Source organism: Mytilus californianus, unplaced genomic scaffold, assembly GCF_021869535.1.
Source record: "Mytilus californianus isolate M0D057914Y unplaced genomic scaffold, xbMytCali1.0.p SCAF_2, whole genome shotgun sequence".
NCBI lineage: Eukaryota > Metazoa > Mollusca > Bivalvia > Mytilida > Mytilidae > Mytilus > Mytilus californianus.
The window spans coordinates 67833040-67854968 of NW_026262668.1; the positions used below are offsets into that span (position 1 = coordinate 67833040).

The 21929-nt window shown below is 30.9% G+C and overlaps 1 protein-coding gene across 7 annotated transcripts in view; it reads right to left on the reverse strand.

Annotated features, from left to right (window-relative positions):
• Positions 1-8749: 8749 nt before the first annotated feature.
• LOC127728084 (N-chimaerin-like) overlaps positions 8750-21929 on the reverse strand; it is a 43450-nt gene continuing 30270 nt past the window's right edge. For all 7 annotated transcript variants that reach the window (XM_052235293.1, XM_052235295.1, XM_052235294.1 and 4 more), the window contains 5 exons: positions 20845-21018; positions 20080-20157; positions 19375-19512; positions 18552-18663; positions 8750-17155 (listed from right to left, as the gene is read on the reverse strand). In XM_052235293.1, coding sequence (XP_052091253.1) covers positions 16930-17155; positions 18552-18663; positions 19375-19512; positions 20080-20157; positions 20845-21018 — 728 coding nt within the window. In that variant the 3' untranslated portion in view covers positions 8750-16929. The remainder of the gene's footprint in view (positions 17156-18551; positions 18664-19374; positions 19513-20079; positions 20158-20844; positions 21019-21929) is intronic.

Genomic DNA, 21929 nt, shown 5'->3' on the forward strand with positions numbered 1-21929 from the left:
AATACGTCACAATCTCGAACCACCGACCAAACCGATATTTCAACATATTCGGGAATCAATAGGCTTTCAAATACAGTAACACCAGTTGTACGAATACATGGTATGTTATAATTCGCATTATTGATACAGTTCCAGTTGTTTTAAGTATAATGTTAATGTAAATGGTCCTTTACTAAAAAATATCAAGTTTGAGAAACGTTCACATATAACAATTAAATTTCGAAAGGATATGCATTCAAATTTGGAAAATGTTCTTGAAATCTCCCGAGAACAATAATGATTTGAAAAAGCACATAGCAACCATATATTTTGGAAAGCGTTATGACCTTCACATGAACATGGAAAACTTAAATTCTAAAAGGTGTGATTTCAATTTTTGTTATTATTCTTAAAAGATTCTTCATCGATCACAGGTACACATAAAATCGTCATATCAAGGAGTGTTTCGTACAGTAAATTTCCCATGATTTGGTGCAGTTTGTTTTAATTTTGTTGGGTCACTTCCCGAACTATTGTCATAATTCTCTACAAAGAAGCTTTAAAAAGTCAATAAAATGTGTGATTCGATATTTTACATCAAACTTTCAACATTGAAATCGCTTATGTTGAAAATTGAGAAATCTAGAATCTGCTTAAATTTTGGTAAATGACCTTTTATGAGCTATTGAAGTCTTATATGAAAAGAAAAGTGGGTGTTATGGGGCAAAATATTTTACCCTGTATCGTAGGGGAAAAACCAAGGAGTCCAAACATCTGACAAAAATTCCTAAACCTGACCTGACTACATCCTTAAAAAACTCAATTACACAATGTACCAAATGAAAAATAAAAAAGTAACCTTTTTTACCAAGTTAATGGTCGTAAACGGTGAACCGTACATGAAACAATCTATCTTATAGTTGGTATCCAATGATATCATAAGATGTTAATACTATAATCGATATAGGTATAGATCGTTAACGGTTGGCGCTGCCATTCAATGGTACTCTTTATGCATACAATCTTCTCCGCATTTTGGTTAAGGATTATGTCAGGGATGTGTATATGAGCGCCATAAGGAGTAAAACGGTGTAGACCGGTAAGCTTTTGGTATATTATTCCTACAATTCAATGAAAAAGATTTGCTATTTGTGGTCATTTTAGTTTACACGAAATGAATTTTTGGTAATTATCACGGTTATCTGTTCCCGTCATTATAGTCGTTTCTTGTGACAGTTAGATCATATAAGAATAAAAAGATGTGGTATGATTGCCAATGAGACAACTCTCCAACAGTGACCTAATGAAAGTAGTAAAAACTATAGTTCATCTGACGGCCTTCATTAATGATCAAAATCAATATCGCATAGAAATCTATAAAAAGCCCCAAAATGACAAATGTAAAACAAACTTAACCGCCTGATTTATGTACAAAATAACAAACGAAAAACAAATGTAATATGAAGCAACAAGCGACAAAAGAGAGAAAAGATACAAAAGGGTTAGTCAAATTCATAAATCGAAAACACACTGACAATGCTATGACAAAAACGAAAACGAACAGAGGACAAGCAACAGTAAACAAAATACAACATTGAAAATATAAGACCGAGCAACACGAACACCAGCAAAAACTCAATTATAGGCTCCTGGCTTAGGACACGCACATACAGGATTTAGTGGGGTTAATATGAACATAAGGAGATGTGGTATGATGGCCAATGAGACAACTATACACCCAAGTTCATATGAAATGGATTAAAGCAATTATAGACAACCGTACAACCTTCAACAATGAGAAAAACTCATACCGTATAGTCTGCTATAAAAGGACTTGACACGAAAAATATGAAAAAATTTAATTGAGAAAACTGAAGTTTGGCTAAACCTCCCCTAACCTGGGACATTGGTGTAAAAGCACAATATAAGAACAAGCTATTACACTCAGATGAAAATGGCTGAACTCATCAGATCAATACAAAGCACAAAAACAACTAGCAAAAACACAAAAGACACAAAGAACAGATCTGAGAGTATTCGAAGTTACTGAAAGCTAGTTCAAAGCAAATAACAACTACTAAAAAAATCACGTATGTAAGATTGTTATACCAATAAATACACATCCAACTGCAAATGAATTTAGTTTAAAGACGTCATTAACAGTCAGAAAAAAACAGGACCTTGTGAAATGCCAAAATATCTGTATTGACAGATTGAAGGACCGTGAATGTACATATGTGTACAACAATAATATTTTACTTAGGTTTTAATTCATTTGATAACAAAATCAACATTTGTATCGATAAAAAAACAATATTCAAAAATCTAAAAAAGTGTTAAACTGGTAACCTTTAGAATTAGTTTATTTAAAGAATCGATAGGTTAACCCGGATCGTATCTAAATTTGCGGGCTCGGTAAACAAGATCACAGTAAAATTACCATACACTAGCTACATCTTTTTTCAGGACATTGCCCTTGTACTTTTAAACACGGATTTAACTGGACAGCATTAGGTTCATATTCAGAAAGACAAGACCTTCGAAGGAAGTTAATAGGGAAATTTGAAGAGACAGATAGAGAACTAAAAATGTCAAAGAAAACACTATCAGCATATGTGAGATCAAAGACATCAGCAAGAGATAATAGAACATTATCAGTGGTCATGGGAACTGTAGGTTCTATTGTCATAGGTTTAGTAGTAATTTTCATTATATTCTTAGATCTTTTTCCAAGTTATAAACCCACAAGGAATAGGATAAAATCTTTGTAAATAATAATCCATATTGTATTTAGATCCTAACTACTGACAATGTATTTCTTATACTGTGGATTTATTATTATTCGTGGGGTACCGACTTTGGAGACTAGTGGGTAAAGGTGAACCACGAACTTAAATGTTCAAAACCATTCAAACAGGAAAACCAACGGTCTAATCTATATAAAAAACGAGAAACGAGAAACACTTAAGAACCACATCAACAAACGACAACCACTAATGTCCATTTCGTCACGTGATAGATTCATGCCCTTATTTGGTTTGGGATTCGTATCGTTGTTGTAAATGTATATACTTAAAGCAAACCAGTAAATGTTGTAAATATATTATAGTTAGCACTTTACATGGTCTATTCTATTCGCTTCCTAAAAATACTGCTGACAAACAACCACAATACAAAATTAACCTATTTGCAATTGCCTTAGCCTTAGAACAATAAATAGTCTTGCTCTTCAACTCGTACTTTATTTTATTTTTAACTTTTTTTATTCGAGCGTCACATATGAGTCTTTTATAGACGAAACGCATACAACATCATAAGATTGGTATTTTTGATGAGATTTTAAGCCACATTCAGAAAAAAAATCCAACTGGAGGCATCTGCTGCAAAAAAAGATTTAAGGCGTAGGTGCAATAAGGCCCTTATTTGGTGCAAATGTTAGTGTAAATTGAAAAGTTACCATATATATATTCTTAATTTGTCATAACTACACTAAGGTACAAGGTTTTCAATAGAAAATAAAACACAAATTCACATTTAACGAGTTACCATGACAACAAACCATGACGAAATTTATATATTTTGTTAAATGTCTTGATTTTCCTTGTTTCACAACAACTTTTTAGTATAAATCAGATAGGAAAAGTGTGCGCTCACTCAAGAAACAACTTTATATTTTGTTAGATTATGTCATTAGTTATAATAAAGCTTTAAATTATTTTGTTCTTTCTTGGCTGTGCACTATGTTTCCGCAATGGAAATAACCATAGAAAACTGCATTAATTCAGCATTTTTCTACGTTTTCTTGAGAACGAACAATATTATGATGTAAACTTTATTTTCTTGGGCCAAAACCGGGCCTTAATGCCCCTACTCCTTTGGTGTCATTCACTACTATTCAGACATACAAACGACCATTGTGATCACAATGACAGCAGGTGTTCTTGACTTGATTGTGAAAATACAGAGGATATATAAAACAACATCATATATAACTGGGAAAGTAAAAATAGGCGTTCACACAATGTTAAAAAGTAAAACAGGCATACAGACGATGCTAAAAGGTAAAACAGGCACACGAACGATGTTGAAAAGTAAAACAGGCATACAAACGATGCTGAAAAGTAAGCCAGGTATACAAACGATGCTAAAAAGTAAACCGGGCATACAAACGATGCTGAAAAATAAACTAGGCATACAAACGATACTGAAAAGTAAAACCAGACACACAAACGATGCTGAAAAGTAAAACAGGCATACAAACGGCCAATGTGATCACAATGGTAGCAGGTGTTCTTGACTTACTACTTTTAAGTTACAGTTATCATACTTGATTATAGAACACTTATCATAAAGGTAAAAGCTGAAGGATGTGTATGGTTGTAAGTCTTACAATACGAATCCTTAAGTTACTGTGAATAGTGAGGCATGCTTAGATTAAGGCAAACAGGTTTGACGTTGTTCAAATCTCATAAATCGATTAAGAAGAAAAAACAACGTAACACACAAAAATTTAGCAAATCGCATGAGCTCCAAAAGAGGAGACCAGGTGTGTCGACAGGGTAAGCGTTTAATGCAATGCATACATCACCCGCCATGCGAATTCACACAGAATCAAATTATCACAATCGGGAATGGGACATTATCGGTAAAATTACAGATTAGACGACTATTATGGTATCTGAAGTTCTAAGACTGCGAAAACATGTCGCTAGTGAGTTGAGTCACAGAAATGTCGTATAGGTCGACCATTCGCGATGCCGACCCTAACCGTATCCAGTGTAGATTTCAGTCGTTCTTCCTCAATTATGTTGGCGCAGTTTTTTTTTTATAAGGAGCAAACCCCTGATAATAAAGTCTGTATAGTGTGAGACGGCGTGCATAAATCTGAGTCCACAAACGTAACGTCTTCAAATAACTGAAATCATTTACGACGTCGGCATTTTCCCCCAGAAAACGTAAGCGTAACAAAATCACTGGACACTTAGTTTATTACATTACTTTAAACATAAACGTTCATTATAATCCTCTTTTTTTTACAACGAAGTGCAGCAAATGCACATTCTGGAAACATAAATAAATATATGCTAAGAGCAGTGTAATGGAAATGATTAGCGATTATGTCTGGGACAATGTTCAGAAAATCGCGTTAAAACGTCATTTCTTTTTATTGTAACATGATAGTTGGACATTAAAAAGGTTCAGGTGTTCAGCCTGGGCTATCGAATCATTCATATTTTGCAGATTTTTTTAAACCTCTTGATATGCACATTTGGAATATCAAGTTATTTTGTAATAAAAAAAAATAGCAATTACATTTTTTTCTTGACGATTCTTCCATTTGCGAATATTAATCCTTCCAAATTCTACTTCTTACACATAGCGAACTACGTTCCAAACTCATTCACCATGGCCGTTTTTGATTTTTTGGGGGGTAAATTTGGTATAACGTCATTGTCCGAATCCGAAAAATTCTATTATACGAAAATTCGGGTAAATATGTTGAATTTGTATAAATTTTAGGTCATAAAATCTATTTTATGCTTATTTAATGTTACAAGTTACACATATTTTTGCCATTTTCTCTAAGTTCGTTTAATACTTTATATTTTGAATTTTGATAACCTTACTAATAATGTGGATTTTAATGGCTAGTATTTATTATTTTATCATTCAAAAACCCTTCCTGTTTAAAAGATATTTTTAACAAGGTGGCATAAAACATCTTTTAAAAGCGCATTTTACAGTTGCCGTCAACTTTGTGCATACACTGCTAGCATGCACGTGCGTAATGTATCAACTGGTATATGTAAACGCCATATGATGAAACCGAGGGTTTGTTATTGCCGAGAAATGGGAACTTCATAATTGAAAAGTTGAAATAATCGCGCTCGTCATAGATTTTAATTTGAAGTCGTCCATCTGTGTCAACACCGAGGAAACTATACGGAACAGCCCTTTTAGTTCCGATAGTATACTTACTCTTAAGTTTACTGTGATAAATAAGATACAAGCACTCACTGAAATGTGAATTATTGAGTGACAGGAAATAATCAATATATATGAAAGAGAATTTAAAGAACTTTGCAGGATGATTTTTTTTTTTGTCTTTGAGAAGGTTTTGCATGCATTCTGCTTCATATGAGTAAAGCAAAAGTCGGCCAGTAGGGTGCTCAATAAGTACCCATTGGAATACCGACCAATTGGACAATCCACAAATATCAAATAAAACATGCGAAAGGAAAACTTTTACTGAAAAACAAATTATTAAAGAATTGTTCGAAATATAAAGAATATTCTATCCAATGATTGGATTACTTAAGCTGTATTCGGCAAAACCTTTCGGAATGTTTGGCCCTCAATGCTCAACAGCTTCGTACTACATTTAGGAACTTGGGGAATCAAAGAATTAAAAGTGCAAGAAATATAAAACTAGAGGCTTTAAAGAGCCTGTGTCGCTCATCTAGGTCTATGTGCATAATCAACAGTGGACTCTTTCCAACATTGTAGACAAGAATAGAATTCATGGCAAAAATTTCTTTTTTGTTGATCTTGTAAATTAAATGCTGATCATTTTTTTCTATTTAGTTTCTCTCTATCTTCTTTAGTTTTTGCTCAAAACACAAAAGAGGGTAAACAAATCCTCATTTAAGAGCAATCACTCCTATGAAGAGTGACAGTCTACTAACTATATCGGCAAATTTTGTCTTGTTTGTTGATCTTGCCTTGCTGATCATTTTTGTTATTTAAAGTTTCTATTTATTTATTACAATTTTTATCATATAAGCCAAAACGAAAAAAACTGGTAAAAATCGTCATTAAAGGGCAACATCTCCAATAAGGAGTCGTCGGAAAATTTCCTCTATTGTCTTAAATGTAGACTTTGTCTTGCTGATCAATTTTGCTTATTTAAGTTTCTATATCTATTATAATATAAAGATATAAGGCAATAAACGCAAAAGATTGGTAAAAATTGTCATCAAAGGGCAATAACTCTAATTAGGAGTCGACTGACGATTTCCACCATCATACTTATTTGTAGATCTTGTCTTGCTGATCATTTTTGCAACTAAAAGTTTCTCTCTATCTATTATAGTTTTCAAGATAAAAGGCAAAAACTTAAAAAAAAATGGTAAAATTTGTCATTTGAGGGCAACAACTATAAGAAGTCGCCTGACAGTTTTGAAATCAATGAACAATTGATAGATCGAGCTCAACATTCTGAACATTTTTGCCCATGTCAGATTTCTCTATTTATAACAATTTTCAAAATAATAGACAAAACTTGCATTTTACCCCTATGTTCTATTTTTAGCCATGTCGGCCATCTTAGTTGGCGGGTGGGGTCATCGGGCACATTTTAAAAACTAGATACCTAAATGATGATTGTGGCCAAGTTTGGTTAAATTTGGTCCAGTAGTTTCAGAGGTGAAGAAATTTTTGTAAAAGTTAACGGACGACGACCATGACAACGACGACGGACGACTGACGCCAAGTGATGAGAAACGCTCACTTGGCCCTGTGGGCCAGGTGAGCTAAAAAAAATTTAGATATCTAACATTGTGCCAAATGCAGCTAAGGCAATCTATGCCTGGAGTACACAAACCTTAGTAATTCGAATATTTCAACAATTTATGACAATAAATTCCCAGAAAATGAACAAATCCTTGATATTTCATGTCAACACTGAATTACTGACTACTGGGCTGGTGATACCCTTGGGGACGAAACATCAACCAGCAGTTACATCGACACAGTGGCTTTAATAACTCACCAGGTTTTAATTTGGTACGTCAGACGTGCATCAAGTTTACACAAGACTCAATTAAGAAGTTTCTGTTTTGACAAACTGGTTGTTCCAAAATATTTTTACCAAAACATGGTAAGTTACCTTTCTTAATATCAGAGACATATACTACAATACAAATTGTATTATATGTCTCTGTTAATATAAATCAATTAGACATATCAATTTATTTCTAAAAAAAAAAAATAATTTGACCTATAGATTAAAACTAATTGAGTTATGAAAATACCCTCATTTAGAGAATGACAGAAAAGCTGTAACTCCTTGTAATTAATCTGTAATTCACCATAAAACATTTTATTAACAAGAAATGATTCTAACAGGATGCTGTTACGAAGTCTTCCAAACAAATCCCCATAATTATAAACCCCTAAGGACTCTCTCTATTGAATTTTTTTTAAGTCAAGGTCATTATTGACCATAAACCTTATGACCTTTCAGTAGGCTTAACGGTTTTGGAAAATTGCTGTGGACAAGTTCATCTATAAAAGCGGCGGAAGAAGAAGAACAATAAGTCTCCAAACTTTGTTTGGGAAACTTAACTAAGTGAGCTCAAAGTCTACAGACGTAACAAAACAAGCTTTTAGTTTTTGGAATGACAGATATTGGACAATTTACATCTTGACATATTGCATAGACACCTATCTTTTGTTGAGGACTGTGTTGTCTTTTGGTTATTTTTGGCGTTGGGTAGCTGCTTCATTGATGTATACCTCACATATCATTACAGTAGCACTGCATCACCAGCAACTGAGTGGCAGGGGCATAAAAATGAAACACATTAACATGGATATATGAGGTCTTCAAAATTAACTGGCAACTAAAGTGGTTTGGTTCAAATGCTTATTTACAGAACAGTGAAAAAAAAAATTCTTTGTTCAGATAGAGCTTAAAATTTATTCTTTTATTCAAGGTAGTATTTATTTTGCAATCTCACCTTCCCCTTCAAAGTAAGAAACTACTGAGTGAAAATGAAATTTTATTATTACAAAACAATTAACTTCCACAATATCATATGTATTTGGTACTTATATAACAACAATAATAATTAAGGTATAAATCCACAAATAAATGAAAGCATAAATGTTTCTTTCATTGTAGAGCAAAAAAAGACGTACATCAATTATATCTTTACATGCATTATACATTTAGGAATATCATTGTATTTTCATAACATCATGACCAGCACAATGTGATGTTGCAATAGCCGAAAATACAAAAGCTATAAATTCATGAAGAAATTTATTCATTTATGTATTTTTCTAATGTTTTTAAATGCATTCTCCTTGTTCAGTTTCAGAGTTTCTCTTGTATTCAATTCCAAATTGATAACATTGCATTTAATGAAAATCATACACACCTATAAAGTATCTAAGTATATATCTTAAGCACAGGCACTTGTCTCAACAAAAGAATTCCTATATACCTTAATATAACACAGGCACTTTTTTTTTCTGAGACAAGTATCTGTGATCTTAAGACTATATTGTTTTTTTAAATCCATGAAACCTATTGCAACAAATCTTTTAAAAGTATCCTCAAAACTTGTTTGGAGGGGAAAAGAAGAACATACAAGTTTGTTTTAGTGAATGAAATATGAGACATCATTAAATAAAAGAATGCTTGCTGCTTCTTTATTACAAATTGTCAAATACCATTTAGAATAGGTATTTTTTAAAGTTTGTTTCATCAGAAAAACTCTTTCCTTGTCACTATCTTATAAGTTTAAATCATACAATATAAGAATAAGATGTATTATGATTGTCAATGAGACAACTTTCCACCAGAGACCAATTGTCATTTTTTTTTTCGATAATGTAATAGAAGTGTTGTACACATAAAGAAAATGCATATCCGAGATACTGATATATGTATCTCTACATAATCGACAAAGTCTTTTAAAAGAGAACACAGAATACTGGATTACTGGCAACAGTATCAAAACAACAGCAAAAGCATTTAAACTACAGAAGAAGCATAAAGTTTTAACACAGATATGTCTAATTTTTTACCTCATCACAAACTTTAACAATTATTGAAGTTGACAACACAGCAGGCTTTGGACTTGCTTTCACTATTCTTGTTGCAGACCAGACAAATATTAAGCTATGTGTAGAACAAAGGGAAAATGGATTGTTTAAATGCTCAAACAATTACATATAAACTTTGTTACTGGATATAGGAAAAAGAAAAATATATGATGAGTTTATTTGGAAACTTATATTGGGGACTTTTCATTCATTTATTCCATTGGTATAAGTTTTTGTGGTTGGAGAAAAAACATAATTTTGAGGGTACCTAAATTTGAGGTTTTATCATTTGCTTTTTTCATGGCAACTAAAAATCTGTATTTCAGTCTTTTCAAATTCGTAGTTTTGTTCTACCTACGAAATCAACAAAGATTTGTTAAACCACAAATATAAATGAACCAACATTGTTTGGCAGATCTAAACTATCATTTGACCCAAGTGAGTTACGACAAGCTTCAAATGCAAATAAGTCGATGTAAGTCTATCATATCTGTTTATATGAAATTATTCCCCAGTTAAAGGGATAAGCTTTTAAGTTGCACTAATTTGTCCAAAAAAGTAATTGTACTATTAAAAATACCTCAGACCTGTCTTTGAACAATAAAGTTGGGTAATTAAATTGCCATCAATTCTCTATAATTGAAGTGTTCAAAACAAAACAACATGGATTTATTTTCTCCTCAAATATTCAATACCTCAGATCAGTCCTTGGTGAAAGAACCTAACACAAATTTCTGAAGGAATAAGGTGTTCAAGAATGAAGGAATTATGGTTTAATTTTTCCAATATCTTATGAAGGTTGACAACAAAATTACTATTTTTTTTGTTCATTACCAGATTGCTATTGATTTTACTTAAGTGGTTAATATCAAATGCATATTCACGTCCAAAATATGAAATGCCCCTGAAAAGTGGCGTTTGCAGGGTAAATATGTTTACATAACAGCAATAAACTGAAAAATTACCAAATATTACAGCATGAAAGACGTTTACTTAAATCCTGTTTTCCCTTAAAGGAAATAATAAATCAATGTTAAACGATCTTTAGAAAAGCAAATTGTTTTGTTCGGTACAGAAAAAAAAGTCAACAACACAAAATATATAAATAATCTACAGTGAGTAAACTGAACATGTGACAAAAGTAACAGATCTATCATTAGCATTCAAAAGAAAATGAACTTTTGACTGAAGAAGACATTTTGATTTAAACATGATCTGAAATGCCTGACTTTACAGTGGTAAATGCATCTGAATTCAGACATTTTCCATGCACAAAACTAAATATTGCTTTGACATTTCAGTTCCAGTCAATTGAGATCTGTTATGTTACAAAATTTCAGTACATGTAGATATCCCTTAGCACAGGTTAACAACAGCTACTTAAAACTTTGAACATATACAACAAAACTAATTCACATAAAAACATGGTGTCTATTTAGTACTAAATTAACTGCAATGAAAAAGTCTGAAAATAAACTGAAAGACTGAAAATGATACTAGTATCTAATTTATTGTTCAGACTTTTAAACTGAAAGACTGAAATTGACTACTAGTATCATTTTTGTTCATGATTTGAAATCAGTTCAGATCAAAACAGTCAACTAGTTAAAAATCTGTATTTAAGTGCTTGAGTGTATTTGAATAAATGTACATACCATGAATATTGGCTATTCATTGAATGTGTTTAATAGAGGATTAATAAAACACTAGAAACATTTTCTTCATGTACTGCAATATTTCAGAAAAGATTCTTAACATACCATACCATGGTATGTTTCCTAAATGTCATTTTGATGTTTACATTATTTGTGTCATGGGGCCTTTTCTTTCAAAAAGAGACAAATAGTGAAAAACTGAAGCGAAACTGATTTTATTTCTTCTGAACTCATTTTGTGAATTTTCTTTAAAATAAAGATCAGGAAAATTGCAATGATTTAGCGCACTTACATACCCTCTAGTGTTTCATTAAAAAATACTTATATTCTTCACAATCAATATATTTCACCATATTCCATCTAATATTATTGAAGACGAACTAGTCTATAGTCAGAAAGTGAAAAAGCAATATGGTGAAAAGCATACAACACTAAATAAATCTTTTTCAAAATTACAAATGAATTTTTTTTACATGCTAATTGAAAACAAATGCATATATAGCTATCTGATAATAATAACAGGCTATGTTTATATATGAAAATTTCTTCCTCTACATGGGTTAAGCTCTGTCAAAATCTCTTTTAAAAGAAAGACTTTTGCTAGGGAGCAGAATATTACCATCTTTTTAATCAAAAATACAAAAAAATTAAAAATATTTTTTTTTACCATTTACCTTCTTGTATCACAAATGATAATTAAAATATAACTTATCTTGGAATCATACTGTGACAAATAATACAACAAGTGACTTAACAAGATATAATTGTGCAAAGTGTCAGTAAAATTCCAAGACAGGTTATTTGTATTTATCTTGATCATAGTATTAAATAGATTTTGTCTCCCCAATCCTTACCAACTCATGTTTCCCTATTTATATATAATACTAACTAGTTGATTACATGAGGACCTTGTAAAAATTAACTACTGTAAACACATTTCCTATGGAGCAAAACTCCTACTTATTTTTTAAGTAGCTGGAAAACTTTTAATAAATACTGTCAATGTAAAATCTTTCATAAGAGGTCTTTTTCTTTATCAAATACTGTAAATTTAGAAAATGTTGTGTGCATCTATTAATGGGATTTTAGAAGAAAGTATAAAACTGTGAGATAAATTATTGTCATTTCAGTAAATTCTGCATACAAATGATGCTATCAAAATCATTAAAATTTGAGTTTTTATTTATGCTATACCATTTTTATTGCAATTTTCACACTAATAAAAAAAATAACAAAAGTTTATGAATTTGAGTAGAAACAATATTAATTGGGATTGAAATTGAATCCCTTTATAGATAATTTATAAACATGATTTTTGCAAATGCTCTTTATTTATGGAATAATATATTGCACTTTATAAAAATCTTCCACAAATGTTGTGCATTGCAAACTTTAGTTCAACAAATATCTGCTACATTAAATTCAAGGATGGCAATTTTCTGTGGAATCAACACTCAAGTACTCTATTCAAATTTGGGCAAGTACTTGAATTCTTAGCTAACATATGAAGGATGTAAACTTTCTCATGTATTCATTTTCTTGTGCAAATATATACTGTAGTACCTCTGTGTTCATTCATTGTCACACAGTAGAGTTCAGTTATCTGTATTTTCATATGACAATCTTTGAAATAGATCAAGACAGCCGATTTTGGTGCGGCATTTTAACTGTTGTTTTATAGTGCTGATTTTCTTGCTGTAATAATGAACACTCTTCATCTTACGATAAAGAAGCAGTTTCAAAAGATGAAAACTCAGCTTAAAATTTTTATCAAGGGGTAATGTCAAAAATAATTTATTCGAGCATCAGAGTTTGAAATTTTCACTCCAGTACTTGATCTCTAGATGAGTAATCCAGTCCTCATTGCCACCCCCTTTTAAAATCAATATGCTTAACAATATCAATAAAAACTTTAGAAAAAGAAGCAAAAAAAGATAGCAGGCTTAATGAAACAAGTGAATCAAACAGGCCAACATATAGAAGCTTACAATTTAATTACAACTTTTCAACATTTTTGGACTGATAATGGAGGAGGCCAAACCCAAACCTTTGTCCCTCTCCAAGCTCTGTCCACTACCTTTGATATGGAATAAAAAATAAAATCAAACAACAAAAAATTGGTATTACATCCTTCAACAATATACGACCACAAAATTTTTTTGCGGTCGTATAAAAAATATAAAACAAGTCAATATCAAATATGTAAGTAGAAATGGCCATCAAATTTAAATAAGATTAATGGATATATTAGACATAAAATAAATAATGCTGGGGAACTGGACATTAGTGATGTGGGTTTTAATACTATTGTTTAGGAAACACACAATGTGTGTTATGTTTCAAAATTACAAAGAGCAAGATGAAATGGAAAACATGATAAAATTTTCTTAAAACTAGGTACTTTTAAAGACTAAGCTTAGAAAACCTATGATAAACTAATAAATTATGAGGGGCATTGCTAAATAGGGGAAAATAATACGCCAGATGTGAATTTTCAAACCAAACAATAACCAATTTCAAAGTGCTCTGGTAAAAACTAAGCATGCATTTTGTTACTGTTGTAAACACATTACTATCATAATACAGACTTGTTACTATTCTGATGACATTATGCAAAATTATGCAAAAAGTAAAAACATATTTTATAAGAAATTTAATAAAACATAAATTCTATAATTTCAAGTCTTGAATAAAATTGAGAATGGAAATGGGGAATGTGTCAAAGAGACAACAACCCGACCATAGAACAGACAACAGCAGAAGTTTATTTTGGAACTTAAATAATGTAAAAGCAAATCTAAAGAAAAGCAATTCAATTAAGCAATATCATATAATACAATGTTACTATCATAACAATGATCAGATACCATTCTAGATAATTCTGCTAAACCAAATATGAACTATTGCTACAAAACCCTGAGAAAAGCTGCCATTTAAAAAAAACTTATTCTTGATTGTATCACCGAATGAAGCAAATCAAAAAGATTTTTGCTAATTTGCAATTTAAAACAATACTTAATTGTCTTCAATCTTCTGATCTTAGCAAGAAAAATAGACCTAGAATGCAGTTATTACAACTTTTCATGTTAATGAGATTTTGTTTTATAAAAGAAACTGGGGTGCTGTCACAAGAGAATCTTAGCAATGTTTTAATAGTTGTTTTTTTAAAACACAGTAAAAGAGAAATTGGGTAAGGATAATTGCTTGTCAATTATCTAATTTCACTGAATAATAAATTATTACAGCAAAAATTTAGGATGTAATTTTCATCATGTTGCATTTTTCTTTTATAAAACATTGTATCAATATCTGAATTTAAAATATCCTTTTATTGCATATAATTCACATAAATTCTTTTCTGATGGAAAAGGAAAAAAACATATGTTAACACAGAAATCATTTGTCGTAAAACTATATTCAGTTTTGTAGTGTGTAAACGCATATTTGTTTCATATATTAAGAATGACAAAATTATCATATCAAAGGTCAAATTACAGGGAAATAATAGTCCTTCTTATGTTTATAATAATTAACAGCATCAAAATGTTTACTTAAAGGATTCAGCTACACTTGTAAGTTGTCAAGGTTACAAGTTAATTGTAAATATATAATCAATATACATGATGCATTCACCCGACCTTACAATATAATGTAACAAATGTCTATTAAGGGATAATACACTAAAATACTGTATTTTATACTCATTCATGCAAAAACTGAACTTTAAACAAATATATAAACTGCTATAATTAGTGTATCATCTATTCATTGTGTAATATAGTTTCCTTTATCTATAAAGATCAAATTATTAAAAGTAAATTTAATAGATAGCACATAGTCCAAGAATGATTTAAGTGGAAGTTCTCATTAGCAACTTGACAAAATCAGCCAAATTATCCTATGATAACATTAGGCTGATTTCAAGCCTTATTCCAGAGTTTGAACACATTGTATCTAGACATGTTCTATAAAAAATTGTATCAAAAGCAGGGTACACAATATGAACGATTTTAAAATGTTCATGATTTAATCTTAAAGTAACTGGAGGTATCTGAACCATTACCAAACTTGAGGTCAAATAGTGTAATTTTTCAACAAAAATGATTTAAACCATAAATTAGTGACTTTATTTTGAATTAAGGATATATTCCACAGAAGGAAAATGCATTAAACCTGTTAAAATGATAGAAAGAAATGTATAAAGGAGGATAGACCATCCATTAAAAATAATTTTGTGGTCAATTGCAGTCTTTATGTAACAATCAATATATTTGGTTTCATGGTTTCTTTCATGTGAAGAATGTGAATAATGAAACGGCTTTAACTGAAAACTTTTCCAACATAATCCTTATCCATCTTAAACAAAACAAAATACTTTCTTTCAGTAAAGTTTCTCACATGGTCTGAAGACAAAAAAGGAAAATGCTGATACATGGATTATATGATCTTTGCTAAAATGAGTGAACAATTCTTGGTCTAAAAATAATGCTGTAAAGTTTATCTTTTTTTTTAATTTACATGTAATGCAAGTCATATGTAACTTAAATTTGGCAATGCTAGTTGATTTACATTAAATACTTAATAGAAAAAAAGTTATTGTATCACCTCGTTGTCCATAAGTTCGTAAAATGTCTTTGTCATCAATGCTTGGTCTAATTATTCTATTTGTAAATGGAAGGAACACTTTATACATTTTGTGCTTCTGACGCACATAATTGAATTTCACCTTCACAAGGAGCACTCAAATCCAACCATTTGAGAACCAGGGATGTTTAAACATACCAATGTTAGGAGCTATATGGCCAAACTTCAGTTTTTTTCAAACTTATCAATTAAAATAAATTATCCCACTCAAGTTTGAACTGTGATTTCGAATCTTTTATGCCTTACTCTGTCAATCTAAAATAAAAAACAGAAAAGAAAAAAAAAAGAATTTGATCATGTTAGAAAAAGAAACAAGTACTAATGATAGAAAAAAAGCTGTGATCAGAACTTAGAATTAACTATGGCATTATTCATGATTTACTGTACTGAATTGAAATCGTAGAAATTATATTAGTAAATAGATAAATAAAGATAGATGCAAAATACCATTTGGTTCTTAATATGTTGAAATTTTCAATGAATTCCCAATGAAATCTAGACTCTAGTTGGTAGATGCTGATAAAAATTGTAGACCGACAAGAAAATGGTGACAAACAGATACAACAATCACTATACATCATAAGCAGGTGGTAAAATAATCTAAATCATTGACATATGGCACTTTGACCTTGTTAATTTAAATATGGAGTGATACATTATCTATGTCATATGATGCGATATATCTTGTTACATAATTTAGTAACAACAAAGATAATTGTATGACCATAACCCGATCCACATGCTGTGAACTGTATGAACAGAGTATTGCATGAACTGTTACACATGAGTAGTTCCTTGTTTTGAACTGTATGAAATCCTACACATGATCTACCAGTCTTTGTTCTGTAACACTTTGTTGTGCACTAATTCTTCCAAACAAGTCTCTGTAACATGATATCATGACTTCTATTGATCTTTGTTCGTGGCCAGCTGACAGTAAACTGACAAATGGATCTGCCTCTGGACTTCTCATTAGAGTTGGAGCAAATACTATTGCTAGATTGTCAGGTCCCATCATATTCTTTGGTTTTTTCTCTGTTACTCTATAATTAAATCATTTTAAGTCTATTAAAATTTCAAGTATTTACCAATATAAAGAGTAGTGTGAAAAACTTTTTTTATAATACATTTCTTCTTCACCTTAATATTTAATAAACATTACTTTAGGCAATGTGTATACTAGGAATAGATGGTCTTAACCATTGGAAGACACAGACATTGTGTGTCATATAATTGTTAATTGCCACCAAATTGTTGATGAATTGTGTTCAACGGCTTAAAAGAAAGGAGAAAGTACCTTTTGGGGCTTGTTTTGGCCCTAAAAATTTACTGAAAAAGATCAATTGTTTCATGTTTTTTTTAAATTCAGAATTAAATTTTTTCAGAAAGTATAAGAATATAACACAATTGACTATGACATTAGTAAAGTGAGCATCATATGGAAGAAATGGGTTTTTGAGCAAAAACCAGACAACTTTCAGTAACATTTTGGCTAAAATACACTTTCTTTGTCAGCTTTCCTGAGATAGTGTAGTGTTATACATTATTTCTCAAAATGTATGAGTCAAACAGTCAATTTGGTGTAAAATTCACTGAAATTATTCATGGTACAGGCAGTGTGGCAAGGGCCTTATTTGGCCCTAATATCAAGTCAATTATTTCAAGCTGAAAAGCATTTCAAAACGATTAATCAACATGTGAGAAAGAGAAAGAGAACATTTTTGTAGAACTTATCTAATGAAACGTTGACATTTCCACCCAAAATAGGCCATAAAAATACTTGGTGAAATTTGACAAAATCTGCTGGATTAACTCCAAATTTAGGTCTAGGAAACATAGACTGCACGGTTCAACAAAACAAATAATTCAAGTCAGACAGACATATATTTGTTGTAACAAACAAAATATTTTACAAGATTGTTTTGGAGACACACATGCTATATGTTTCTGTTGATAACCAATGGAAATTGACCAGTCTTCATTGAATTTGATGGAAAATTTCACAAATGATCATGGTGCATTAATTTCATGGCAAAACATGACGTCATACAAATGAAAACTCTAAAGCTGATATTATTCTGTTACTTGTACAATTCAAATGCAGATACCTCATTAAAATGAAGTTTTTGAGGTAGGTGTTATTTCATTTTAGATTCTTTTGCATTAATCGCATATTAATTGATTACAGCAAGTCAATATAGTGGCTTACTCCTTAGTTACAAAATGTCAATTGTGCATTTGATGGTAAATAGTAGCCAATGAAGAAAAAAATGTTAATTAAAAATTGTGAATGTTTTGTTTAAGAATTATAATGATTAAGCACATTTTTTTCTTGAGGTTATTGATGTGTAAACTAGGTCGCTTTCTCACAAACTTTTGATTGCCCCATTTACACATCATTCCTCTAAAATAAATGTGTTTAATCATTTAATGCTTTACCTGACAAGGTGTGCCAATAAATATCTCAGAGTTTGATAATGGGCAGGAGGTAGTTTAGACAAAGCTTCTCTAACTTTAGCCAACTGTTCTTGACTTCTTAAATCACAATATTCTGCAAAACATAAAATTATTTTCAATAGAACATACATATATTGTCCCCTATTCCAGAGTTTTCTGATTACCAAACTCATCAGAGATTTTGCTGAGCCCATGTAAGGTTCTGGAGTTATTTACTGGAAACCTGTTCTACACTCAATTTTTTAAGTTATGAATTCCCACTACAGATCAACAGTATACTTGTAGGTGTAGATGTAGTTATAGCCTATCTTTAGTACCTATGACCTTGACCTTAGACATAGTGACCTCAAAAATCAAGTACCACTCATTATATGTGACCAAGATAATAGACTAATTTTGATCTATTTTTAGTAGCTCTGACCTTGACCTTAGATATAGTGATGTCATAATCTATAGGAACCTACATTACATTATATGTGACAATAATTAGCTATATCAATTCAAAATATCATTTTCTCAAATACCAATTAAAATTGGTCTATTGGGTATTGAAGGTTAAAATTGAATTAGCTATATACTAGAAACTTATTTACTACACTTTTTCAGTGTTATGAATTCCCACAAAAGATCAACATTATAAATGTAGATGTAGATTTCAGTCTATTTTTAGAATACCCTGTGATCACATCTAGCAAATCCCACTCTTAAAATGAATCCCGAGCAAATGTTTAGTCCTTTTAATATACATGTATTACTTAGATATTTAATAATTTATAATTGAACTTGTAACATTCTGCATACTCACTTATTGCTTCCAGTAAAATTTTATAAGCATCAAATGTAACTAGTGGTATGGGTAAAAGACGGAAATATAGTTTTAGTACACTGGTTAAACTGTGGATGTCATCATATTTGGCTTCACTAATATCTGTCTTTTCAAGATCTAAAACAAAATATTATTGTAATAAAAAAAATATATTTCCTTGTCATATAACCTGAATTCTGATGCTATTTATTGGTATTTGAAGACTGCAGAGGTGGTGAAGCTTAAACCTTTAGGATATATATGACATCTGAAACTTTTTATCTATGATGTTTTTCAAAGCTGTTGTCGAATTATATCTATAACTGGGCCAAAAAATTGGATTTACAATGAAAAATAAAACATTGTTAACAATGCATATAAAATAAACCATTTGTCGAGAATTGAGGGAACGTAAAGTGTAACTAAATGTGTCACCCTCACTAAATGTATGACGTCGCGCAACTATGTGGATTATTGTAACTATGTTATGTTTATGTTTGAATAGAGTATAGAAATGTACAGAAATATATTTTCAGAATCACCCTTAACTTAAAACAATGCAAAGTATACAACTCAAAACCTAACACTGGTGCCGTGACAAACAGAGAGAATTATCTATTAACAATGCATACAAAATATACAATTATCTTTTAACAATGCATACAAAATATACCATTTTCTATCAACAATGAATATAAAATATACCTTTATCAAATTCCATTCTGATAGTTTCCACTTCGTCATGTAATCCAGCTATTCTGTATAAGCCTTCATGTTCCAAACCTACAGTTATTGCAACACATAAATACATTTCTGCTATAATTATAGATTCTACCACACCCCTCCAGTAATTAATTTTTCAAAATGCAAGATTAACCAGGCATATTAATTTTTTTTTAAATTAATACAGAGAAAGAATAAATATTGACATCAACAATGGTTAAGTGGTAGAATCTGTTTCTCTAATAAATTAATAGTAAGTGCCAAGTACAATGTTCCTAATGGAAAGGGAGGGATTCTACATGAGACCAATATAACAAATGTTTAGTTTATCAAAACTGATCAAGATGATGAGAACCAGTTTAAATGTATACATAACAGGAAGTTGATGAGTGATGAATTTGAAAACTCATCACACAGTTAAGCATGTTTCTTACTCATATAATGCATGTTACTGAATTTTAGGAACCTTTAATTTGTAGTTCCGGAGAAAAATACATTGGAAATTTCATGGGACAGGACAGTCAGACAGTACACATGTATACCCTACTTCTGAGCAATGGGCATAGTTAGGGAAGACTTTCTTAACTTGCATTTAATACTTCTGAACATTTTTTTCAACCCTGAATACAATGAATTTGTATACATATCAAATCTCACAACTATGATTAAAAAATCCATGAAAAAAAATTAACTTGCATCTAAGAAATAATTAAATTTCACTGATTGGTTCAATTTATTGTTACTTACCTCGACTTTCTATTTCTTTAATGCATTTTGTAACAACAATGGGTAAGGGAGTATTGCGTAACTTCACAGCAGTCGTCAAATCAGCACCATAAAGATTCTTTACAAATTTAATATCTGGCATACAATCATTTGGGACTTTCTCTGAACATTTTTTGTGAGCACTAAAACCACAATCTGAAATAAAAATAACACTTATTCTAATATGACGTGCTTCTTTCGCTTTGTAAACAACACTGTGATAAAATTCTCGATATATCTATACTTAGCGCAGACTCAGAGATGTGCATATTGGTGGCTGTTACTATTTACCTCACACGTAAATCCACATGTATCGTAACCTATGTGCAAACACTATGTTGATTTCGTTGTGTCCAAATTGAAATTGAAAAAGAAACTACAGAACCATTATTCCTATTATATTGCATAACAAAAATAATTAATGCACAAGAGCTTAAAAAATGTATAAAATCAAAATAAAATAAAATTCCGCCAAATTTCATGAATGATCTTGGCGCATTAACGTCATGTCATAACATGATGTCATACGAATGAAAACTTTAAAGCTGAATGTATTCAGTTACGTATACTCCCTAAGTTTGGATAATATTGCATTAAAATGGAGTTTTGAGGTAGGTGTTGTTTCATTTTCTATTCCATTGCATTATTCACACATTTGTAGATTTCAGCAAGTCAACATGGCGGCTCATTCCTTAGTTACGACATGTCAACTCTGGATTTGACAGTAAATAGTAGCCAACGAAAAATAAATGTTTGGGTTAAGAATTATGAGAATTGAACACATTTTTTTCACTGCTTATTTGAGAAATAATTCATGTAAGACTTAGATTTATATGAAATTTGTAGCTTTTATTTTACAGGGGGTAAAATGGAACAGTCATACACACGGCAATGTTACGTTCGCTTCAGTTTTTAAATAACCGTATTTGTCCTATTAGAATCGAAATAGTTCATGGAAGCCATAGATTTGTTGGACATGTACACATGGCCTGGGCCGTGATATTTGTTAATTTTATCCCTCGCTAACGCTCAGGATAAAATTCGAATATCACGGCCCAGGCCATGTG